This window comes from Sinocyclocheilus grahami, unplaced genomic scaffold (genome assembly GCF_001515645.1).
Source record: "Sinocyclocheilus grahami isolate Dianchi unplaced genomic scaffold, SAMN03320097.WGS_v1.1 scaffold1845.1, whole genome shotgun sequence".
In the NCBI taxonomy this organism is placed as follows: Eukaryota; Metazoa; Chordata; class Actinopteri; order Cypriniformes; family Cyprinidae; genus Sinocyclocheilus; species Sinocyclocheilus grahami.
Genome location: NW_015507024.1, coordinates 98944 through 126247, shown reverse-complemented (window position 1 = coordinate 126247; position 27304 = coordinate 98944). Strand labels below are relative to the sequence as shown.

The 27304-nt window shown below is 38.8% G+C and overlaps 2 protein-coding genes across 3 annotated transcripts in view; both read left to right on the top strand.

Annotated features, from left to right (window-relative positions):
- Positions 1–710: 710 nt before the first annotated feature.
- LOC107573007 (protein SSXT-like) lies at positions 711–16167 on the top strand (the record flags this gene model as incomplete). Its single annotated transcript, XM_016259444.1, has 7 exons — positions 711–845; positions 1684–1810; positions 10723–10947; positions 12003–12167; positions 12245–12327; positions 13139–13142; positions 16154–16167. Coding segments are annotated over 7 exons (753 nt in total), but the record flags the coding sequence as incomplete, so codon positions are not given.
- Positions 16168–24415: 8248 nt separating this feature from the next.
- LOC107573008 (zinc finger protein 521-like) overlaps positions 24416–27304 on the top strand; it is a 96253-nt gene continuing 93364 nt past the window's right edge. For both annotated transcript variants that reach the window (XM_016259446.1, XM_016259445.1), the window contains exon 1: positions 24416–24890. In XM_016259446.1, coding sequence (XP_016114932.1) covers positions 24851–24890 — 40 coding nt within the window. In that variant the 5' untranslated portion in view covers positions 24416–24850. The remainder of the gene's footprint in view (positions 24891–27304) is intronic.

Genomic DNA, 27304 nt, shown 5'->3' with positions numbered 1-27304 from the left:
CAAATAAATAAATAAAACTTTACCATTCTAAAACACCAATTCCCTCGTTCTTATATTTAAAAAAAAATAATAATTCTCAGCAAAAAAAAAATCAGAAAACAGAAAAAGGTGAATATTTGCTCTATATCTCAAACCTGAGAAAGTGGTGACACCAGCTGGAAAATAAAATAAGCATTTTGAAGCCTTGCTAACGGAGTGAAAGCCCGTTAACAAAGAATGCATGATTTATGCTAAAAATGGCACTGTGATTAAATATTGTGGCTTTATTTCTTTTGTCCGTAAGGTGCTGAGTAGAACTGTTTAACCCAGTGCAAACCTTGGAAATGAGCGTGAAATATTGGTATTTCAGTGCAAAAAAAAAAACAACAACATTTATGCAGTTTGCATTAACTGCCAAAAAATTAGTTCACCCAAAAATAAAAATTCTATCATAATGTATTTACCCTCAAGTTGTCCTAAACCTGCATTAGGTTCTTTCTTCTGCTGAACACTGAAGATGCTTTGAAGACTGTGGGTAAGCGAACAGTTCTTGGTCTCCATTTACTTTCATATAATTGAAACAAAAAATACTATGGAAGTGTGTGGCTACCAGCAACTTGTTTGGTTACCAACATTCTTCAAAATATCTTCAGTGTTCAGCAGACGAAAGAAACTCATACATACCGTAGTGTTTATATCACACCTTTCTCAAATGATGCTGCGTTATTCTTTTCCTATTTCACTCGGTGATCAAAGCTCTTTTCTCGTTGCTCTCTGGCAGCTACCAACAGATGCTACACAGAAATCTAGTGTATCTGGCCACAATAGCAGACTCCAATCAGAACATGCAGTCTCTGCTTCCCGCCGTGAGTATTTATTCCCAGTCTCCCATCTGATACATTGCCATTTATTGGCTTTAGCTGTGGTATAATAAAATGGTAAGAAGCCAGAATATATTTATATCTAATGTGCATAATTCATATGATCTGTATAATGTCACACAGCTTGGGTTTGAATTGAATTTAAGATTAGATTGCCCTTGAAAAAAGGTAGCATGTATGTTGGTGTGGGTTGACACAAAGGAAATTGCCTATAATAGGCTTTACCACAGAGTTTATAAAGTATAAGTATGAAATTGAATCAGCATAAAAAATATCAGAGCATTTTGGCTAACAGGAATCGATATTAAATTGCCACTTATAAATAAACCTGCTAAATCAATGGATAAATGTGAGCCTGGAGCACAAAAGCAGTGTTAAGTCGCTGGGGGATATTTGTAGCAATAGCCAACAATACATTGTATGGCTCAAAATTATCCATTTCTCTTTTATGCCAAAAATCATTAGGATATTAAGTAAAGATCATGTTTCATGAAGATATTTTGTAACCGTAAATATATCAAAAGGTAATTTTTGATTAGTAATATGCATTGCTAAGAACTTAATTTGGACAACTTTAAAGGTGATTTTATCAATATTTAGATTTTTTTGCACCCTCAGATTTCAGATTTTCAAATAGATGTATCTCCAAATGTTGTTCTATCCTAACAAACCACACATCAATGGAAGGCTTATTTATTCGGCTTTCAGATGATGTATAAATCTGTATTTCAAAAAATTGACCCTTATGACTGGTTTTGTGGTCCAGGGTCACAAATAACAGAGTGAAATCAATGGTTGAGTAAGTGTCTGTGTTTCTCTGTAGCCACCCACTCAGAACATGCCCATGACTCAGAGTGGAGCGACTCCACAGCTGCCCCACGGTCACAGTATGCCGTCAGACGGGCCGCCCGCAGCACACATGCAGGGCCAGATGAACGGACAGATGCCAGGTACAGTCAGACCAGTGCACTCCAGTGTTTCCCAAAGACTTGCACTTCCCCTGGGGGAAATATATATGTATATAATGTAAATATAAAACAGCAGACGGGCTGATTGAAAGTGCAAATTCATTCTCTGCCAGCAGGAGGCGCTGTAGGTGCGCAGAAATAGCGGCGTACTCCCCGTCAAACTCCAGCAACTGAGGAAAACTGGCAAATTTTCCAAACTGCTTGGTGGAAAAACTACCTGCAAACTAATATACTGTGCACAAATTTAGACACTTAAAGTGTGAATGTTTTCAAGAATAATACCATGAGTAGTTTTTATTTATCACTTTACTTAAACCTAACAAAATTAAATCAGCATTTGGCTTTAAAACAATTTATTTCTAGGTAGACCTGCTCACAGTTTGCAGGTAGTTTGTTTCAAGCCTCTTGGAGAAAGTGCCACAGTTCTGCCTTTTCACACTGAACACGAAAATTTGGCGCGAATGTTCAGCGCGATGACGCTTTGGAATGGAAACAATATTCACACCGCGGTGCGAAAAAGCGAGGATTTTTTTCCGTCCTGTGTATTGATTTTTTTCCCTGTCGCGCCGTGATGAAACGAGCCATCCAATGAGATTTGAGCTTGCCCAGAGGAGCTGCTGTTGCACAAAAGGGTGAGAGTGGAGGCTCTCTTTCGAAAACCAGTGTAAACCATAGACTGTAAAAAACATGGACGTAGTGTCTGTAACCTCACCCGTTGACTTCTGAAGAGCTTTTTTGAAGCCCAAAGTGGGCGGAGCCGGTCGTCTCCATCTTGGCCGCGCGTCACTCCCGGATAATCGAAAATGGGCAAAGAGGAGGGACGTGGGTGGCGCTGAGGTGCTCAGAGTGTTCACTGCACAGACGAGAAGCCTTTTTAGGAGTCCAGTTCTGTCGTTTCAGGTTGAGCATCCACTGGTCTAGTCTGAGAGGGTCTGGGTCACCTAGAGGAAAACTTTACACTGACAAATAGATGGTTACCTTTTTCACAGACTACTTTGCACAGTCCTCATTCTGTTCGGGACATTTTAAAACACTTAATTTGGCTTAATGCATTAAGACTAGGGCTGCACGATAAATCGCATGCGATATTTAATGCGCATCTTATCAGTAAAGCCGGTTCTGTAATCAGCGGTAAATCTCCATCACATGCGTGCTGTCACATTGAGCAGCATTAACTACACAGAGCCGTTGTTCACTGACGAGCTGCGCAAAACCACGTTCATATTCGTGCGATTTTTTGCGCAGCTCGTCAGTGAACAACGGCTCTGATTACAGAACCGGCTTTCTGACAAGATGCGCATTAAATATCGCATGCGATTTATCGTGCAGCCCTAATTAAGACAGTGTTTTTCAAAGACCAAACTCAGAAAACACGTTATTAACAAATCATACTTCTGTACAGACAAGCAGATGAGTCCAGGATAAGAAGCGTTTTCCTGCCATTGAAAACCGTTATAAGGAAAATGCTTACATGGCTTAATGCATTAAAACAGTGCTTGTCTGTACATAGTATGATTTATTAATCATGTTCTCACTGAGTTTCGTTCTTATAGCCTAACGGTTTTCTATGGGAGGAAAACGCTTAACGAGTAACGTTAATTACAGGCCTAACGTTACAGCTAATCACAGTCTGTCGGATTCTGGAGTGTAGTAGAGTTTTGAATAAAATTATAAAGAATAAATAAAATTACATTACAATATCACTCACCGGAAAAAATGGATCCCAGACTTGGACGTTCTGTTAGTACAATTAACCGCACAACAAGACATTTTATTTGATCATTTTAAGAAATAATCACGAAAATAGACTGGATAAAACAAAAGCAGAAACACGGCAGAGATGCCACGTTCAGCGGCTGATAGACACAGCAGCGGCAATCCAGCTGTCACTCAAGTGGCCACGCCCTTAATTATGCAGAATTTTAAGGCTTAATATAATTTAAACGGATGAGTTATAAAAAAATTCACCCCCTCACAGTTGTCATGAAGGGCAAAATTAGCTATATAGATCAAAATCATTTTTTGAACCAAGCTGTAAACATGTTTTTTCCTGCTGTACAGTTGGGCATTTTAACATGGGGAGTCTATGGGACTGACTCCCTTTTGCAGCCAGTCGATGAATTACAGTTTAAGTCACTTCCGTGTTGGCTTCACGAGAGAGAGCCGGAGGTTACCTCCCGATGTAAACGCACAGAAGAAGAGTGTTCTGAGAGAGGAGGATGCGTTCTTTGGTATCTGAGAACAGATTTATTCTCACATGTTTCTGTTTCTGGTGTAGAACCAAAATGTATCTTAATTTAATGCTGTATATTAGGCAGCAGATGATGTTAAATTCATATACGAGATACATATCTGAGGAAAAACGCATTTCTGCTCGGCGCCACCTGGTGTGCAGGCGTGAATTAGCAGAAGGCAATCAATCGTTTCGTGCTCGGTGTGAAAGCACCGTTCGCCGGCGATTCGCCTCGCTTTTTCGCATCACATCCAGTGTGAAACGGCCTTTAGGCTGTCTAAATGCTTGCTTTTGCTTGTGTTTTGAAGCTATATTTAGTTGGTTAGAATTCTTAACCTACAAGTGTTTCGATTTTATTAATTACTAATTATTTTAAGAAGTATTTATGCAGGTGACTTCATAAAAATGCGCACATAAATGTGATATTCAAAGTTGGTAAACTCATTAATAAGTAAAAAATGTAGATCAGGAATTGTTTAGGAATAGGTTTGTGATTCCTAGAATCGGATCAGATCGTGAGCTGCCTAAAGATTCCCACCCCTACAAAGATAATTTTTTTAGCTGGCACACTAAAGCAAATGATATAAATAACCATCTTAAATCAAATGTGTTTGTGAAGCATCTAATGTATTTACATCTTCTCATAGTTTGCTTTTAGTGGTGTGGTTATTGGATGCTTATAGGATTGTTTTAGTTGTATTTTCACATTAAATGTGAAGGGGTTTGTGTTGTTAAAGTGTCATGAAACCCCCATTTCAGCACTGGTCTTTAGGGCTGTCAAATTTTTTTTCCCCGAATTTCGAATATTCGTCGAATTTAAAATAAAAATCCACATTTGAATTATAGGTGTGCGTCAGGCTGCCTTATCAGTGGCGCTTAACATTTGCAACACATCCTCACGGTACAACTTTTTATCAGCCATTTGGCGATTTTCTCTCACAAATCTCACAATATTGGCGGGGGTTTCCCCATCCCACTTGGCTTTCCGCCCTTTGTATTAAACTATGCATACATACATGATGCTGTTTTGTTTATAGTTGTTTAAGCAACTTAATTATAATTGGATTATAAACATTATTTTAAACATGCACTTTTTTTTCCACAGATAGTCATGTTACCTTATGCGTTGAATTAACGTGCATTAGTAATATTTTGCTCGATGCGCCCTCTTGTGGCCTCAGGAGAGAAGCCAAAAGCTTTTCTTCACCCTAACTGAAATTATGCATAATATTTAAGTACAAAATTCGAATTAAGTTTTTCAGCCATTTTGACAGCCCTACTGGTCTTTCACACGTTAGAGTTGAAAAAGACTCCAGAAATGGGCGTGTAAATCTGTGGAAAATGGGAGTGAAGAGGGGAGAAAACAACCAATAAATCACAGACCTACAACACAGAAAAATAAATGTTAAAATATTTTAATTCGAGAGAATAAAGGCATAGTTACTTCTTGTTTATTCTTCTTTGAATTTTTGGTCTTCATCATCGATTGCTGTGTATCACAATAAAACGTTTTATCATCGCGTTCATGAACAGACGTACCGCTGTGTCTGTGCCCTTAATTGCGTGTATTTTATTTGAAGAAGACATGAATATGAAATATGTTCACAAAACTTGAAACGCGCTTGCTCGGGTCCAGATATGAACTATGATCCGCGCAGCGAGTAGTGGTTCAACGAATCACAAATCTCACGGTTCGGATCATATTATGCTTTTTGAGCCTCGGATTGTTTTTCGGATCAGCAAGAAGAAGAAAAATTCAATGTAACTTTACTTTCCATTACTCAACATAACAAGAGTACAACAATTCAACAGAACAATGTTACAAATAAAATAAGGTCGGTAGTATTCAGGTGCAGAAATGTAATAATTAAGTGTAAAATAACGCTGCATATTGTTCACTGTATAAATTAAATATAGATTCATCTTTGTCAAAAACATGTTTTGTTGTTTGATGAGCATAATAACAGCAGCGGGTATTATTAGGCTGCTGCCCCTTTAAGAGCTGGATCCAATATAATGAAACGCATCCCATTTCTTTCTCAGCTGTTCTCGTTCACTTAACCCTTTAGGCGCCAGGGTATGTAACTTTACTTTCCATTACTCAACATAACAAGAGTACAACAATTCAACAGAACAATGTTACAAATAAAATAAGGTCGGTAGTATTCAGGTGCAGAAATGTAATAATTAAGTGTAAAATAACGCTGCATATTGTTCACTGTATAAATTAAATATAGATTCATCTTTGTCAAAAACATGTTTTGTTGTTTGATGAGCATAATAACAGCAGCGGGTATTATTAGGCTGCTGCCCCTTTAAGAGCTGGATCCAATATAATGAAACACATCCCATTTCTTTCTCAGCTGTTCTCGTTCACTTAACCCTTTAGGCGCCAGGGTTTTTTTGTAAAAAATGCTGGATTTTGACATCAAGATTTCAAAAGCTTGTGACTTGAAAGGGCTGAAAGATAGAGATCTACTGTAAATTAGAAAAATGTTGGGCATGACCGAAAGTTTATGTGGGGTGTAAATATAATCGTAAATGTAATCGGCCATCTTGAATTTCGTAATATTCAGGAAATCGTAGATATTGAATTGATGTTTGAACTTATTTACATGTTTTTTTTTGTCTTTTTATCCTCATTCCAAATGATCAGAAAAGAGGAAACCAACAATAAAATAGGAGAAAGTACTAAATTATTACGATATTACAATACTATATAGTAGTAAAACATGTGAACAGTAGCCTACTTTTTGATCAGTTCATCAGTAATATTCAGGAAATAATAGATATGGAGTGGATGTTTTAACTTATTTGCATGTTTTTTTTTTGGTCTTTTTATCATTCCAAATGATCAGGAAAAGAGGAAATCAACAGTAAAACTATTAGTAACTATAGTAAATTATTACTATATTATTGTGCCATAGTAAAATGCATGTGCCTATTTTTTGATCAGTTGACCAGCTATCTGCCCAATCAGGTATCTAGGTGACACAGTTTATAGTTCTTGAGAGTATGGTACCTCTCATTGCATGGCACAGCGCACAGACCTACCCCACACTGACTGCACCTGTACTTTGTAAGGGTGCCGCACTGGTCAAATCTTTCTCTCCTAGATAACCAACAGGCTCATCGAAGCGTTTGATCCAGTCCTGATACACTTCTTCATTTCTCAAAAAAACCCAGCCACCATTGCCATCGCTTTTTCCAGCCCTATTTAGAGCCTGATCACTCCTGCTGCCTCTACCACGTCTCCCGGCTCTCCCACGCACAGCACGGCCACGTGTACCGCGGCCACTCCCACCTCTTTGGGGCGCTGGATCCGAAGATCTAGTGCTACTTCCAGCCCTATTTCTCCTACCCCTGCTGCCTCTACCTCTAGCAACAGCTCTCCTATGGACACTACGACCACGTTCACCCCTGCCACCCCCATCCCTGTTGGGCAAAGGGTCAAAATGATAACTTGTTTGTGATTCGTGAACACTCGCTCCTTGCACGGCGGTAACCATTGCGCTGCAAAGATGTACCACGAGAAGCGCGATGATTAGACGACCGATCGTCATTTCCAAAAGGCAAATATTCCCCTTCAGAGTCAGAATCGGCGAATAACATTTGCAACACATCCTCACGGTACAACTTTTTATCAGCCATTTGGCGATTTTCTCTCACAAATCTCACAATATTGGCGGGGGTTTCCCCATCCCACTTGGCTTTCCGCCCTTTGTATTAAACTATGCATACATACATGATGCTGTTTTGTTTATAGTTGTTTAAGCAACTTAATTATAATTGGATTATAAACATTATTTTAAACATGCACTTTTTTTTCCACAGATAGTCATGTTACCTTATGCGTTGAATTAACGTGCATTAGTAATATTTTGCTCGATGCGCCCTCTTGTGGCCTCAGGAGAGAAGCCAAAAGCTTTTCTTCACCCTAACTGAAATTATGCATAATATTTAAGTACAAAATTCGAATTAAGTTTTTCAGCCATTTTGACAGCCCTACTGGTCTTTCACACGTTAGAGTTGAAAAAGACTCCAGAAATGGGCGTGTAAATCTGTGGAAAATGGGAGTGAAGAGGGGAGAAAACAACCAATAAATCACAGACCTACAACACAGAAAAATAAATGTTAAAATATTTTAATTCGAGAGAATAAAGGCATAGTTACTTCTTGTTTATTCTTCTTTGAATTTTTGGTCTTCATCATCGATTGCTGTGTATCACAATAAAACGTTTTATCATCGCGTTCATGAATAACATTTGCAACACATCCTCACGGTACAACTTTTTATCAGCCATTTGGCGATTTTCTCTCACAAATCTCACAATTTACTCAGACGCTCTGAACTGAACTGCTTCCGCATCAATGACACGATAGCTCACTTGCTCTGCTATTTGCTCGAACGCTTTGAATAGGAACGTGAAGTAATTTTGGTCTAGAATCCGAAGTACTACATGTCTGCCATCTAGTGGTAGGGAATACAAATGAGATATTACGCCTATTTTATTAAGTATGACGTCTTGTCGCAATTTTGCGACTTTGGCACTTAGAGGGTTAAGACGTACAATTGATAAACAAACCTTGGGGCTTGTTCTGTACGAATAACGGATCAACTACGATCCGTTTAACCACTAGCAGCAAGTGTTGTGCTGTTACTCATCGCAGCATTGAGCGCAGAAACCGCTCTCTCATGCGCACTCTACGCGATGTCGAACGCTTTGAATAGGAACGTGAAGTAATTTTGGTCTAGAATCCGAAGTACTACATGTCTGCCATCTAGTGGTAGGGAATACAAATGAGATATTACGCCTATTTTATTAAGTATGACGTCTTGTCGCAATTTTGCGACTTTGGCGCTTAGAGGGTTAAGACGTACAATTGATAAACAAACCGTGGGGCTTGTTCTGTACGAATAACGGATCAACTACGATCCGTTTAACCACTAGCAGCAAGTGTTGTGCTGTTACTCATCGCAGCATTGAGCGCAGAAACCGCTCTCTCATGCGCACTCTACGTGATGTTATATATGTGTCCCTGCAGCACAAAAGCAGTGTTAAGTCGCTGGGGGATATTTGTAGCAAGAGCCAACAATACATTGTATGGGTCAAAATTATAGATTTTTCTTTTATGCCAAAAATCATTAGGATATTAAGTAAAGATCATGTTCCATGAAGATATTTTGTAAATTTCCTACCGTAAATATATCAAAACTTAATTTTTGATTAGTAATATGCATTGCTAAAGACTTCATTTGGACAACTTTAAAGATGATTTTCTCAATATTTAGATTTTTTTGCACCCTCAGATTCCAGATTTTCAAATAGTTGTATCTCAGCCAAATATTGTCCTACCCTAACAAACCATACATCAATGGAAAGCTTATTTATTCAGATGATGTATAAATCTCAATTAAAAAAAAAAGACCCTTATGACTGGTTTTGTTGTCCAGGGTCACACATTAAATATTGTTATGATCTTGTTTTTATAGAGGTGAACTGACGGTGCGGAAACTCTTTCATGGGATTTGAATTCTCTGCTGTAAGATAACCTCATGCATAATACAGCGCAGTGATTGGATCATAAGAGTTCGTTCTCATGAATAATACTGAGAAAAGCTCAGAAAACTGATCATCACTCCAAATTAACGCATATACCTCACTTTTCGTGACGTTGGTTCAATTTAGCTTTTTGAACCAGAAGAACAAAATGGCTCCATAAAATGAAAAAAATCATCACTTTTCCCTCAATAATAGACATAATGAGTGCTGTTGTTGTTTTTACTTATGTGCAACCTGTACATATGTTAACATCTCAAAAAATGTGTTTTAGGGCTTCATTGTCGCGATAGTCAATATATCGACGGGAATTGAGCATGATCGTTTTTGGTGCCGCGATATATTGCGTCTAATTTTTTTAATTAAAAATAATGATTATATTGATTTTTTACATAAAAATGAATCTCGTCTGCTTTCTGTGGTGGAGGCGGGGCTCAGGCAGCGTCTACACAAACACACACACACACACACAGACACAGACACACACGGCGGCAGGTGAAGAGAAGGCATGAACCCATTGCATTATAAAGTGTTTTGTGACATCTACAGCCAGTTAAGAAGAACAAGTCCCAATGGACTTGGTGTCAAAGTCGCAATCTTTAGCTCCAGTGTGGGAAATTTCTTTGGCTTTAAGCCGAATGAGAGAGGAAAGCAAATTAATGTGAACGAGCAAGTATGCTGACTTTGTATAAAAACAGAGGCAACAAAACATATCTATCCCATCCAGTTTTTTAACCTGGGAACAACAACCGCAGCTGGAGCTGCGGAGGTCAATTCAGTCAATTATCTTTTACATACAGATTCCTTTTCCCGGCAGTGAAAATATAAGCGTGTTTTATTTATTTAGGATATATTTTCTCACATTCCAAATCCAATGTCTAAATATTCCTAAGAATAAAAGGTTCTTTGTTTTTTGAAATAGTGTACTTGCATTATTATGCTATTATATTAGTATACTGTCATTATATAATAAGTGGCATAAAATGGTCCTAAAATGACAATAATATAAATATAAATGTTGGTGCAATATATCGCACAACAAAAAGTAGTTATCGTGACAGCCCTATTCATGACCCTTTAATCTCCGTCTGCTTCTGCAGGTCCAACCCACATGTCCATGCAGGGCCCCGGGCCCAACCAGACACCCAGCATACCCAGCGGCTCCATGAACATGCCACCCAGCAGCCATGGCACCATAGGGGCGTATAACCACACAGTGCCCTCCTCGCAGGCAATACAGTCACAGGGGCAGATGAACATGAGCCAGGGGCAGCCCATGGGCAACTACGGCCCTCGGCCCAACATAAACATACAGCCCAATCAGGGTACTCATCTCAAAACCATGTTTTAACAGTAATATCAACTAGGGCTGGGTAAAAAATATTGATATCTCGATTTTAATCGATTCTCATTTTTACGAAATGATATCGATTCTTAAATTCCAAGAATCGATTAGTCTAGCTTGTTTTCAGTTAATGGACGGAACATTGAAGCGCACCTCCCATCCAATAAATCGCAATAAGCATTGTGCTTTGGTACTTTTAATATGAAACACAGTCTCAGATTTCAGGTTCTGTCCATTGTATTGCAGTATTCAAACAATAAAGGCCGTTTTGGCGCTGTTTAATGTGGAGTGACAGATCACTGTAGCACCTCAGTTCAACAGACGTGGTAGAACTGATCATCTCCTCCACATTAATACCAGTTTCAGCACAAAATAAACATGACTAAACATCCGAAGGTAAGTATAAAAGAAATAGTACAACTTTACAATCCGTATCTGTCTCATGTAACCGCTCAATCAGTGTTTCAGCCGTGCAAAGACGTCAATATAACAGCTTGTATGTCACGTAACGTCACATTTACCTCAGAAAAACATATTCGGTGACCATAAACTCATTAATCAGATTGAAAAATAAACTGTAGAGAGGGGCGTTTTGCTAAATGTATGCACCATATAATATATTCATTATAATTTTCACTGTTCTTCAATGTTTAATTTATATGTTTTATGACAAAAAAAAAAAAACGAATTGAAGTAGAAATATTATTATGTAGGCCTAATTGTAACTTTTTATTATTAAAAACGTCATTAAGTGTAATTTAGTTGTATAGCCTAATAAATCAGTCAGTTTTAACCTTCAATATTATAGTAATGTATTTTCTCTCATGTATTTTACTGCGTTAAGGTTTTTTTTCCCTTGAGAACATTTGGCATGTGTAGCTGATATATATCCAAAATAATCGGTATTGAATCGAATCGAATCACAAACTTGTGAATAAGAATCGAATCAAATCGTGAAATTTGTGTCAAAACCCAGCCCTAATATCAACCACATAATCAAAAAAACGGTTTGTAATGAGTGCTTGTGTTTTCTAGGGCCTATGATGCACCAGCAGGCTCCTTCCCAACAGTACAACATGGCCCCTTCTGCTGGCAGTGGGCAGCATTTCCAGGGGCAGCAGAACCCCATGGGCATAATGGGTCAAGGCAATCACGTGTTGGGACAAAGGCCCATGCCTCCCTACAGGCCTCCACATCAAGGTATGCTGAAATATCTTGATAAAATACTGAGTCACTGAGTTTTTGGTTGTTTTAATGTCTGTTTGGTGTGTTTTCAGGACCTCCTCAGCAATATCCTGGTCAAGAGGAGTACTACACGGAGCAATACAGCCATGGAGGACAGGGGGCGCCAGAGGGTAATGTGCATTCTCTTGCAAAATGATTTGTACTAGGGGTTAGGACGATAAATTGATTTGTGGATTGATTCTGTGGTTTTCCAGATGCGTCACGATTCTCTCTCGAATCGATTCCGAGCTTAGTTTTGAACAGCGGATGGCACTGTGTGCTTTAAAACCAGCTGTACTCCGCTTGCTTCCAGTTCCCTACACGTTCTTTGTCTTTCTCTCTTTATGATAGAGGGTTTGAGGGGAGGAGAGAGGGGAGATGCAGCTCTCTGCACACTTTAATTGGAGATGTGTCACACTAAATCAATTGTGTGAATGCAACCAGCAACCGGAGAATTGAACTAGCAGCCCAGGGGAAGCCGGCAGCTTTATTGGGCAGCAGCCATCGTGCCACAGGGCCATAGATGTGCGGCTACGCTAACCAGTGCCTTACACAGCAATAGTCACTATAACCAGAGCTTCAGGTGTGTTTATTTTACTGATTATTCTATCCATACATTTACATGGATAAACGTATTAAATGCCATAGTTTTAAATACCTTTTAAGAAATAACCTACTGTGCTTGAATTCGCACACCAATCACAGCCTCCCTAGAAAACCTTTTGAATGAACTGTATTCTCATCTGTTAAAGTTGTCATTAAAGCTTGGGTTGGTAATGTTTTTAATAAACATCTTTTGTTATAGACCTTATGTGCCAGAGAAACAAGTGCGCAGCCATCTTTAGAATTTTGTCTTCCAAGTAGCTTCATTCATAAATTTGTACGACCTTACCTTCACGACATGGAAATACAAACGGAAGACAGAAGACAAAGAGCCCTATCATAAGGCACGTAGTTCTAGGAACTAGCCAGCATGGTTGTTCCTAGAGAACTAATTTCTCCCTCGGGCTGTTTTCCTGGTTGCATTCGCACCGGCAGCAGGAACACTGAAGCGGCCGACAGCAATGTCTTTATTCGCGGCATTTATAAACATCAACAACCGGTGAATGGAGAACGCCGTGATCGGAGCTGTTTTGTTGTGTGTCACGGGTTTCGTGATAACGGAGACGGAATGTAAATGCACAATTTACTCAATTAAAAGCACGGAAATCTGACTGAATCTCTTATGACAACTTGCAGTGTTTTCATCGAGGCTGAGAAAAGAACATAATGCTGCAGACAACAGGTAAATGCCGTTATCGCGGTTTTCCATATTCGTGGAGTAAATATTTTTTACATCGCTCTTTAAAAATGCCAGGTAGCCGGTGTTTCGGATGCATTTAGCCAATCGGCGTACACTACATCACTGGTGTTCCTATAGAACTGTTTCCTATAGAACTAATTTAGTTCCCCCAAACGGAGTTCCTAGAACTAAATACATTCCTAGTTCCTGCGGTGTGAACACGCCCAAAACCAGGAACTTCCGCCAATAGTTCTAGGAACTATGAAAAGGTTCCTTCGGTGCGAAAGCGCCTATACACCCGGTGCAAGTGTTTTTTGTTAGTTTCAGCCCGATGCAGTTTTCATTTTCACGTCCAGCGCCACGTTGTTAAAATAGCAAATGCACTTGCGGCCATCTGTTCGCCCATGGGTGTGCTGGTCTGAAAACGAGGTGTGTTCAGGTACATTGTTGGCACGTTGCTATTTTGAGGAAACTGAAAACAATTGCGCCATTGACCAACTAAAACCTGGTCTAAAGTCAATGGGTGCAGTATTTTTTTAAATTTAATTAAAGGGTACATTAGTAATATGCACCTATAGGTGAGTGCACAAGCGGAGTACACTCTGCTTATTACACACGCAGGGATGCGCAGCAGCACACAAACATGCCAAATGTTACAAATGAAAGAATTACAATGAAAAAGATTATTGTGTAGGCTTTAACCTCATGCACAAGCAGATCCGTTTCCTCTCTGGAGAAGCGTTCAGTCTTTGCTCTTGCAAATTCCGCCATGTAAATAGCGAATCCGTCATGGTGCAATGCAACTGGCTTTAAAATGAATGGGAGATGAGACTCTTGGTTTATTGCATGTTACGCCCCAAAACACACCCAAGTTGTTTCCCCGTGTTGGAAAGTCTATGTGTTGGTGTATTTTTGGGAACACACTCTTTAGGTCTGCATGAATGAAATCCCCAGCCAAGATGAGAAAAGCATCAGGGTGGGCTGTCTGCTGCTCACTGATGTGCTGGTACAGTTCATTTAGTGCCTCGCTCCTGTTGCTGTTGTTGGAGCTGGGAGGGATGTATACAGCAACGAGCAGTATGGCTGTATATTCCCTCGGTAGATAGAACGGCCGGCACTTAATAATCATAAACTCCACCAGGGGTGAGCAGTGTTTGCAGACCACAACAGCATCACGGCACCACGCATCATTGATGTAAACACAAAGCCCTCCGCCGCGGGTCTTACCTCCCTCGACGAGAACTCGGCGCACCCATGACCCTTTTGGACAATGCGCTTGGCACGTGAATTTTTTTTTTCCGTCATTAAACTAGCAAATGTGGATTCGGACAGGCCCTAAGTGCACCTGTGCCATGCGCTTAGATCGTTCAAAAAGGGCCCAAAGAGAGCAGCACTAAAAAGGGGCGGAGCTACATAAGGTCTACTGACTGACAAAAAATGCAAGTCTCAGAGCCACAAAATGTTCTTCCAATCATTGCATTCCATTCGAGTGCAATGATTGGATGTCCTACCTGCCTGTCAACTTATGTATTTGCATACCTCGGCGCAGCCAATAGCAAGAGTCTGGGGGCGTGGCTTCTGCAGCAGCTGAGCCAGAGGGTGTTTAGCTGGTGTGGAAAAACAACTTCAGATCTCCTTACAGAAGTGCAAGACGAAATAGAAGACTTGCCAAAATACACAGGGACACACATCGAGGTAAAACAAGGGTAAACACTGACAATGCGTTTACAAGATGGAGGAATTTGATGTAATGTTTGGGTCTCTGATCGATGCGATGAACTTGTGGAGTTTCTTCGCGACAGGTAAGCTAAAGTTAAACGTATTTCTAATATGTTGGAGCTTTTATTGAAAGTAGCCTACTTTTACCTGTTGAGGCATGCTTTCACTGTAACAGAGCCGTAAGAGCTGTGTTTGTGATGTTGGAGTTGGCGGAAGCGACCAAGTTCTGCTGACAGTAGAGCAGAAACTACATACTCCTGCTTTAATAGGACATTGTGCAATTGTCTTCCACTCATCTGTGGCATCATATCTGAGTGATTTTTGCATTTCTAGTTTTGGTTTCTGATCAACATGTTCACATTAAAGCAAACGATCTTATCAATATTTTAAAATAAAAGTGGGACATCTCTACTCTAACATATTGTAGCATTAAAGGTGCAGTTCAGAATGAATTATAAAAGTATTATTATATTACATAAATATGTCATCACTATATGGTTGCTCAAAAACAGAACATCTCTGCATCAGAACCTTCACCTCGAATCCTCTGTAACACAAGAATACAGCTCTCTTCACTGAGTTAGACAGTGTGTCCTGTAGGGGGAGTGAGAGAACTTCAAATGATCTTTATTTGGACACATATTACAAGAGTTTCACAAGCAGCACTGGGGGAAAAAATCTTTATGATAGTGATGATTATCATATCTCATTATTCTAAATACATCTTAAAAATGCAAAGCTCTCATGGTGTGAGACAGAAAATCTGAACAGCAAAGTATGTTTCATTATAGACTAACAATCTCGATTGCAAAATTAATAGTTGTACACCACTGACAGAATTTTGTTCAATTATATAATTTTTCCCGAAATGTCTGGGCAAAAGAAATCTTCCTCTGGCACGACAGCAGCAAAGCAGACAATGTCTGAACTTTTACTGGGTATTAATGCAAAATGTATTTAGAGTTTGGTCAGTGAATATGCAGTACATTGTTAAACTAGAATGCACTACAGCCAGGGTTAATAACGAGCTAGAACAGTGCCAGTGCATGATCTTTTAGTCTATATATGGTGTTATTATACGATGCATGATGTAGTGTTTCAAGTAGTGTTGACACTTTTAGTGTGTCGGTGTATTTGTACTTTTTCTTAAAAAAAGTTTACAATTTAGATGATGGGAATAAAAATGCCATACAGGTAGCATGACATTTATGCAAGTATTTATTTAATTTTTTTAAGGTTTTTGTATAGCTAGTATGAATAATCATTAGTCTTTAGGTTTCATTCAGCATACAAGCTGCTTTTTGAGCTTCACTTTGGTCTTTTTTTTTTTGAGTTGTGTTCAATATACTACAGACAGTGACACATTTTTCCAATGCTATTTTTTTGCATTACACATTTTGTGGAAAAAAAACAATTATATATATATATATACTTTTTTTTTTTTTTTTTTTACATTAACAACCAGTTTATTAAAGAAAACATTTGAAGGGCACACTTTAAACAGAGAATTAAAAAAATATATATCTCTGGTCTCATTTTACATTTATATTTTATTCAGTGGCTGCCGTGAGTGTATGTTTGCTATAATAAGTATGGATATTGGCCAAGAGCAAAGATAATAAATATCTGTTTGAGATGCATTTGTCCTTGAATGGAGCAGTGAGGGAGCTCAGCGTGGCATGTTGGTGAATCCTCTAAATAGCCCACGGCAAAAGAAAGCCTGATTAACATGCCAAGAGCCGCTCCAGCTATCACTTACCAACTGCTTGTATTTATAGTTGCTGTCTGTGTGTGTTTGTGAGAGTCTTTTGGCTTCTGATGGTGTGTTGTCCGACTGTGAGTGAGTGAATGTGTGTGTGTGTGTGTGCGTGTGTGTGTGTGGCTCAGTCCTCACGGCTCCCAGCGGACAGGAGGTGTGTTTGTTCTAGAAAGTGCTCGGCTAGATCTCACTCAAGGTCAAACAGGAATAAAGGTCAGGATTTGAGAAGAATTCTATGATGAGTTGATGTACAGACAGTGATTCATTAGTTTAATTAGTTTGCTTTGTGTGTGTGTTAGTGAGTGTGTGTGTGTGTGTGTGAGAGAGAGAGTGTGTGTGTTAGTGAGTGTGTGTGTGTGTGTGTGTGTGTATCTCTGAGAACCTGATAGTCAGAAATAGAGAGAAAAAGAAAGAGGAATAATGGCTGTATGTATGTCATCCAGTGAGAGGAGTTCCAGTTTGTAAATGGGAACTATGGGGATGTGAGTCTGCTGTCCGCCGGTCCCCGGGTCTCTCATGTCAGACCTCCTGACAGCAGAGATGCGACCAGCGCAGAGATCATCCCTCACCAGTGAAGAATACTCTGGTGTGACCGTTTGACAGCCCTGCTGAGCTAGTTTCTTTAAACACTGAAGAAACTAGCTCAGTGTTTTAAACATGAGTCCTCAAGATAACCAGCACTCCTCTACTGAAGAGGGTCCAACATACCAGTAACCAAGTATTACGTCTATCATCTTTTCTTCACAACTGCAATACATTGAACACATTACTCAGAGCTGGGTAGATTAATTACAAATTGTAATCCGTTACTGATTCCAGATTCCATGACAAAAAATGTAGTTTGTAACATAATCCGTTACATCACACAATTTTAGGTAATATAATCAGACTATATATCTTTAAATGATGCTTGCATAGTGCAAATGACGAAAGATGCGATCTGGGAGAAAAGCTGACGTGTCGTCAATGCCTGAGAAATATCTGGATGTGTCTGTGCCTCTGCAGTGTGAAATGTGTTTTGACTGGAAACGACATCGGCGACAGTCTATCGTCGTAGTCGTAGTCACATCATTTCATGTATCACTTCTTGCAGAGATGATCTAACTATGGGGAGATGAGAGGGTCTGCATTACTTGCTATTGGAGAAAGCGTAATGGCTAACTTGGATCACGTGTCCCTTAATAAGCATTGACATTACAGCCTTGACGTCATCGAATTTCAGTTTGGAGTTGTGCGACACTCTGCGTTTACGGATCCAATAGGAGTGGATGAGAAATGCCGTAAGCTGAAACCCACCTGTCAAAAAAAAGGCTTCTCTTATAAAACAGCATTTGTTTTTCAGTGTGAGCTCTAAAAATAGTTCAATCCAAAAGGTTCAAAATATTAAAATCACTGGACTATAAAAATAATCAACAAGACGTTCCGGTGTCTATCCAAACACCTTCATCAGTAGTAAAAAAAATAAAATAAAATGTATAGTCCAGTGATTTTAATACAAATTAAATTTTTTGAACGTTTTAACACCTGGATGATTTAGTTATGAATCTACACAGACATATAAAATCCAAAAGTATTGTTTAGTGAAAAACATGTTGAAGATTGGCTGTCGATTCATTAAATGATAAGTTTCCTCGAAAAAGCTGTTTATTCAGCGTAGTGAAGCCGTGAGTGTGTGTGTGTGTGTGTGAGAGAGAGAGTGTGTGTGTTAGTGAGTGTGTGTGTGTGTGTGTGTGTGTATCTCTGAGAACCTGATAGTCAGAAATAGAGAGAAAAAGAAAGAGGAATAATGGCTGTATGTATGTCATCCAGTGAGAGGAGTTCCAGTTTGTAAATGGGAACTATGGGGATGTGAGTCTGCTGTCCGCCGGTCCCCGGGTCTCTCATGTCAGACCTCCTGACAGCAGAGATGCGACCAGCGCAGAGATCATCCCTCACCAGTGAAGAATACTCTGGTGTGACCGTTTGACAGCCCTGCTGAGCTAGTTTCTTTAAACACTGAAGAAACTAGCTCAGTGTTTTAAACATGAGTCCTCAAGATAACCAGCACTCCTCTACTGAAGAGGGTCCAACATACCAGTAACCAAGTATTACGTCTATCATCTTTTCTTCACAACTGCAATACATTGAACACATTACTCAGAGCTGGGTAGATTAATTACAAATTGTAATCCGTTACTGATTCCAGATTCCATGACAAAAAATGTAGTTTGTAACATAATCCGTTACATCACACAATTTTAGGTAATATAATCAGACTACTTTTTGATTACCTTTAGATTACTTTTGACACATTGATTTAAATAGGATAATCTTGTAGCATATTGATATAATAATGCAAAGAGAAAAAATATATTCCATTCATTGTTATTAACAACATAAAGTGTATTAAACATTACAGGGTTACGTCAGGGTTTCCCAAACTGGGGTTCGTGAAGGAACTGGGTTTGTGAGTTTCATTTAAGGTTTTCCTTTGCTTTCTTGGAAGGTTTTCCCTACAGACGACAGCATTTTCAAAACAAACCCCCATTCACGGATCTGTGAAAATGACTAGAAACACTATTATTCATTCCAGGCCAGTAGTTGACGATGCCACTTTGTAAAGAAATGCTATGTGCCTGCTTGCACACTATTAGACTGAACACAGAATATGCATGCACAAGACATCATCGTTTTCAAAAATGTGCATTTTCGTAGTTTGCATAGAGGCAATAATTCAAAAACTTGCACTGGGAAACCAGATTTAAAAGCATTTTCAAAAACGCCATTGTTATGTAAACGAACAGCTAAAACGCATTTGTAGTTGATTTTTAGGCCCAATTTTCACTCGCCACCAATTTGATTGGAAATGGCCAACAAAAGTCTGAAATCTGAGGCAAAATGGCGCTTGTTCATGCAAATGATGCTTGCATAGTGCAAATGACGAAAGATGCGATCTGGGAGAAAAGCTGACGTGTCGTCAATGCCTGAGAAATATCTGGATGTGTCTGTGCCTCTGCAGTGTGAAATGTGTTTTGACTGGAAACGACATCGGCGACAGTCTATCGTCGTAGTCACATCATTTCATGTATCACTTCTTGCAGAGATGATCTAACTATGGGGAGATGAGAGGGTCTGCATTACTTGCTATTGGAGAAAGCGTAATGGCTAACTTGGATCACATGTCCCTTAATAAGCATTGACATTACAGCCTTGACGTCATCGAATTTCAGTTTGGAGTTGTGCGACACTCTGCGTTTACGGATCCAATAGGAGTGGATGAGAAATGCCGTAAGCTGAAACCCACCTGTCAAAAAAAAGGCTTCTCTTATAAAACAGCATTTGTTTTTCAGTGTGAGCTCTAAAAATAGTTCAATCCAAAAGGTTCAAAATATTAAAATCACTGGACTATAAAAATAATCAACAAGACGTTCCGGTGTCTATCCAAACACCTTCATCAGTTGTAAAAAAAAATAAAATAAAATGTATAGTCCAGTGATTTTAATACAAATTAAATTTTTTGAACGTTTTAACACCTGGATGATTTAGTTATGAATCTACACAGACATATAAAATCCAAAAGTATTGTTTAGTGAAAAACATGTTGAAGATTGGCTGTCGATTCATTAAATGATAAGTTTCCTCGAAAAAGCTGTTTATTCAGCGTAGTGAAGCCTCTCCTCCATTGACATCCATTAAAAAACAAGAAAAAACAGCCGTCTCCTTTTCCATGTACTGCCAAAGCAGAAGCGTTAGCATTAGCCGTCATGCTTTTTTGGTTAAAGGTTGCAGGCTTGCCTTCTAGTGGCTTTGTACTACTCATTGCATCTGCTGCTTTTCCCTTACCTTAGGCATTTTCATAGTTTCTGCAGTTATTGTTGTACTAACATTTCAACCCTCCAGCAGTGGTGGTATTAAAATAGTCTTAAATGTCTAGAGAACTGTGCAACTAAAAAAAACAAAAGCAATCACAAAAGCACAGCTATGTGCTTTCACTCACTGGAAACGTGCAAAACAAAACCTCTGCCACAGAAAACCTGCCGAGGTAGATGACTGAACATGTGCTGCGATGCAACAAGACACGAATGAGCTGCTGCCAGACGCTGCTGTCATGCTCTGCCAAAAACCCCGAGCAAGGGCACGACGTCCCGCTACCCTCCATCCACAGGCCCGGTCTGATCTGTGCTGATGCCCGCCTGCGATCGGCCAACTTGGAAGGTTACAAATATTAGCGGTCAGTCTTAACCAACACACTGGCAACATGGTGAAGGTGACAAACGATGTGGATTTCAAAAGAATGCATGCCAGCGAATAAATCAGTGGTCTGTTTTTTTGTGACAAAGACCACCGAAGCATGAGCGCTGGAAAGCAGTGCTGTAGTATGTAGTTTGTCTTTTCTCTGTAGCACGAGGAGTTTGGCACGACTCGACGGTTCATGGCACAAACTCGGTGAGGAGCTGCAAGAGAGCTGGAAGATGCCAGAGAAAACACCAGAGTCTCCTCAGTACACAGACTTTACAAAATCTAATATATAACTTATAGAAGTAATGATGCTGACAATTCAGCTTTGCATCACAGGAATAAATTATATTTTAAAGTATATTAAAATAGAAAAGTATTATTTTAAATGGTAAAATATTTCACAATATTACTGTTTTTTTCTGTATTTTGTGATCAAATAAATGCAGCCTTGATGAGCATAAGAGACTTCTTTAAAAACATTAGAAATCTTACCGATGCCAAACTTTTGAATGGTGTATATATCTACTGATATATATATATATATATATATATATATATATATATATGTGGTGAGTAACTAAATATCTTTAATATGTAATGTTTCAGACAATTGTTGTTCTTGTTTTTTCTAGCTTCATTTATTCATTCATTTTTTTTATATATATACTGTATGACATTATATTGTCTGTCTGCCACACTGCTCAGGCATAGGCCCCGAAAAAAAGAAAAGGAAGATAAAACTACATCATCTGATCACACTTTACAACTTGTGAATATAAAATATAACCATATGTGACTTCAGAAGCGCAGCACAACAGCTTTTACAGGACAAAGCCAGTTCCAGGCACTTAGTAAGTAAGTTTTTCTGATTCACACAATAAATATGACAATGAAAAGTTTGTATGCTGCTAACTATACCAAACTGCGGAAGAACACAAGTGCTGTTCCTAATGAAAGCTGGAGCAGTCTGTGCGGGTTTGGAGCGCTGTTTGTTTGTGTTTGTGAGGAACGGCTGGGGGCCGCAGGTATAAAAGAGCTTCAGGTTTGGGGAGAGAGTCTGACAGCATGCTGGGACCCTGCGCACAGCTCATATTCATCTGAAAGACAACAGAGACCTCCTGACAGAACGAAACCACATACAAAAAAATGTTTACATCCTGCAAACACTACGACTGCAACAAAAAAGCAAATCATATCAATCTCGCGTCTTTTGATCACACTTTGTTTGTGCTTTTGTCAGATGGTAAGTGAAGAACTTACTCGGGGGTGATTCCAAATATTTAGAGAGGATTCTTAGCATGTAAAGGCTTTATGAATATAGTGAGGATGTTATACAAATAATACAACTCTGGAGGTCATGACATGATAATGAACTAAATGCAGCCGTTCTGCTCTGTTGTTTTGTTGTTGGTGTTTCTTTGTCTGAATAAGGCACTTATCACATGCTGTGCGGTATCGGCATTTAGTATCGGGGCATTTTAACAAGTACGAGTACAAGAGCTCAGTATCGGGCCCGATACCAGTATCGGTATCGGTGCATCCCTAATTTTAAGGTGATGTTGTCACAATGTAATTACACAAATAAGTACTGAGTATGCATTTATTATTGGTTGAAGGGTTTGGTTTAGAGTTGCTTGAAATTATGCTTTATTTGTAACATGTAACACGCTTTAAAAAACTTAATGCATGGTTGCAAGTTAAAAATTCTAAATGATTGATTGAATCAAACCTTTTAAATCGCAAATTATATTTTATGAGTTCTGTTGACATAATGCTGCTGATCGTTATATTAAATTAATAGACTGGGATATGTATGCTCAAATTTCTGCATTTATTATTATTATTAATTTTTTTAAATAAGTAACTTAAATACAAATAAATAATAAAATACTATTGTTTTCTTTGGAAATTGGGCACTAGATTTCTAGTTCCCAGCAAAGGACTGGATAAAGAGAATACATGTTGAAATAAAGTGTTATTTTATAATAGTAAAGGGAAAGATTGACTGTTATATTTGACATTTGAAAGAGTTTGTTATGTTTTTATGGTTACCATTATTGTAAAACCAGTCAATCACATCAGACCTTACTTATGAAGAACGTGTGAATAGAGTCGGTGGCCATAACAGCCTAATGCATTATTTCAATTTAAAGTCTTGACATTCCCAACATCAACAAAAATGAGCCCAGTCATGAAAATGTGTATCAGTGGCACGTTTTTTATTTTTGTATTTTACGTACTATTTAGCAGAAACTGACTCTGGCGTGCATACGATACGCATGTGTTTAACGTGCATATAATACGCATTTTTTTGCGTGCATATGACACGCACTTTATTGGCGTGCATATGCATTTTGGCGCACATATAATAGCCTACGCACCCCTAACCGATTGCATATCAAATAGTACGCCAAATAGAAACAGAAAATCGTGCAATTAAAATGCACATTCATGAGATCGGGTTAAAAAATTGTGTTCAACAACACACTTCCATAAAAATCCCATAAAACTGTGGTGCGTAACCCAAGTGTAAACATACGGAGGCATAACCCTTTATAATCCAATCTGAAGCATGGTGTTTAACGTGCATATAATACGCATTTTTTTGCGTGCATATGACACGCACTTTATTGGCGTGCATATGCATTTTGGCGCACATATAATAGCCTACGCACCCCTAACCGATTGCATATCAAATAGTACGCCAAATAGAAACAGAAAATCGTGCAATTAAAATGCACATTCATGAGATCGGGTTAAAAAAATTGTGTTCAACAACACACTTCCATAAAAATCCCATAAAACTGTGGTGCGTAACCCAAGTGTAAACATACGGAGGCATAACCCTTTAAAATCCAATCTGAAGCATGCAATTGAAAATGTGAAATGGTTCTGTATTTGAATGTGCATTTCTCATATAGAGACGCTCCTATATCTCGTCTGCCAGAAGGGGGACCAATCCGCCTTCATAAGACGCGACAGAAGTCCAGGCTCCGGATCCGGGGACTCCTCGATCCACACGCCAGCTCTTGCCGACGTCCCTCGGATTTTAATCATGCCTCTCTGTCAGTGTTTGAGAGCAGCAGGCTGACAATGATTTCCTCCGTGATTACGCACAGGGCGCGTCCCCGCGGGGATGGGGCCCCCTCTGGAGCCGTCCTCATGGCTTTGGGGGCCTCGCTTCCATTTTCCATTATTATGTGGACTACCGGAGCGACAGCGCAGAGCGAGACCTCGCAGGTTGGTGATGAGGAGGGAGCTCGCATGTTCCTCTCCGACCCTTTTTTTTCTTTTTAAAACAGACTCAGTGCTGATTCTCAGATGAAATGAGAAAACTGACCCTCTCAATTAGTCTTTAGCTCGTGCCAGAGTAAGGAAATAATTCATTTCTACTCGGTTTTTCGCTGTTAGAATTTTTTTTCGCACATTTACCGCGGCGTTCGAGATCTATCGCGCAATGTGACAGATGATAGCAAACACGTATATGAATTATCAGCAGATGGATATGACATTTTAACTCTTCAGCTGCTCCAAACAGACACATCTAGACCAACAGGAATTGATCAGCATTACCCTGTGATTCTTACCTCGAATGTACAATATGTCAGGCTTTATGATCACATTAGAGGAGATATAGAAATATATATATATGTATATTCTTCTTCAGCGGGTTTCTGTAGGATGTCGCGCCGCAAACAAGCCAAACCAAGAGCTCTGAAAGGTAAGTGATCCTCTAGAAACGAAATCTGAATTCTGTAGGATGTCAAACAGCTTCTCACGGTAAATGCATGCGTTGTACAACACCGGCAGCCGCGCGATCGCAGAAGTGCGCAAATATGAACAACTATAAAACCCAAAGATTTGCTTTATGAACTAGGCTACTTGATGTGTAAAGGGTCAGGATGGATCAGAAACCTAAAGTAGAAATGCATGACACTGCGCTGTGCTTTATGCGGTCTGCTGGTCTCGTTGGAGAGTTCAGGACGATATGTGCATGCTGTAAGTGATGATATAAGATCTGGATGTTAAATTGGCATGCAAGTTTGGAGTGACACAGCACGTGACTGGAAGCTCTATAGTGAAAGTGGGCGCTAGATAAACATTACGACATGAATCGTTTGACCATTGCAACATTTTCAGCATTAGGCTGCTGTGTCCTCGTGTTGTTCTGATGTGCTCTTGCTTTGCATCCAAGACAGTTTGTGATCTTGAGAGTCTTTGGCAATGATGATGTTATTTGTTGCATTGGATTTAATAACTTATCTTTGTAAACAAACGCGCGCACACAAGTGAATCAGAGAATTATTATAATTTTTTTTTATTTTGAGGAAAAATAACTGTCATTTATTTCTGTTGCAATTATTAAATGATTCTGACATTATGAATAAGCACTGTAAAGTAATGCTGTCTATGTTATAATTCCACAAAAGATACTGACTGGTGCATTAAGCTTGGACCCACTTTATATTAAGTGTCTATATGTAATACCTTGTTTTTTCTCGTGATTATAGATGGCACAAAATCTAAACTAAACACATGGATATGCTCGTCATAATTTTGTTATTTTGTTAACACGTTATTTGAAGGTGTCCTTGTTACATGCTACATGTACTCACTATTATAATAACAATTAATTATGCATTAATTATTTTTATTTTTTTTAAGTAAAACGATAAAATTAGACCCTTAGGATGAGATGGCCCCTCAGATTTGGCCTTGAGTAGCATGTGATTATTTTTTAAATGTAATATGCATTGTAATTCATGAGGTTATTATTTAATAATTCCACGAGTTAGATGTCTATTTTAGACGTATTTGCTATTCATTAAAACCTAAGCCTATGGAATGATTGCAATTAAGACATATCTTCAATTAAATTATATATGCATTTAAATATATTCCTATGCCTGAATGTACCTTTCAGAGGAATCTCTTTCACGTGGGATTCTGCTTTGTCTGTCATCGGCTATTCAGTTATTCAACTAAATTGTCAAAACACAATTTTAAATAGAATAGCTTATTTAGCATTTTATATTAATGTCACGTTGTGCTATAACAACTAAATTAGCAAATGTTTCTGTCTATTTCCCTTAAATAGCATGTTGGTTGATGCATCATGTTGAACTTATATCTAAATATGTTCTCATTTAAAAGTAACATTGTGCACATTGTTCTTAAGGAGGGCATCTTGCCCTACTAGCAGTTCAAATGATCATTTCATTCACTGTATATACCTAATGTGTACATACATGTTTCTGTGCCTGCAAATGCATTACTTTTGTAACTAACTCTGTAATGACATCTACATCTGACTCTACTGCTACCTCTTAACCCACCTTTAAACCTACCCATACCACTAAACCTGTCCCTAAACTGACCCGTATCCAGCTGCTATAGCAGCACGAGTAAGTTGTATCAAACACTTAATTTTTTAAGAACTTTGACATTTTGTTTTTACATTGCATTAGCTTTCTTTTAGTTTGTTTGCATAAAGTGTGCGTTGTAATTTACGTGTGAATCAGGTAATAAACTTGAATTATATAAACTGTATAAATAATATCATGATGAATATAGTTTGCTTGAATTGAGTTGCATTTGTGGTTATTATGCTATTAGTGTAGTGCCAGTAGGTGGAAAAATAGGAGGACAAAGTCTTTGAATAGATATTAATGTAACATTGCAACATTTAACAGTTTCCTTTTTGAAGCTATTTATATACAATTGGGACTTTTATTTAAAGCAACTTTGCACTTAAGGTTTACGTGTTACCAGTCTATACTGTTCATTCCTTGGTAATTTCACCCATTATGTTGCATTACTGCTACCAGGCTCTGCTGTTTGAGCTGTAAAGAAACTCTCATTAGATTGAACCTTACACAGACTTTCTTACCTGCGCTGTTCACACAGATAAAGCTCTGGCAGTGGATGGAGTTGCGTGTGTGATGGAGTGTCATGTGTCGGCCTGTAAAAGTGTCCGAGCACAGCACTAAAGGTGATGGAGGTCAGCGAGGGTGTGTGAAGTCCTGTCATGGAGACACGAGCTAGTTTAAATACATATGAGCCATGGGTTGGATCTCAGGGAAGACTTTTTTTTTTTTACAAAAGGTTATTTGAATATATAATGCACTGGACAAA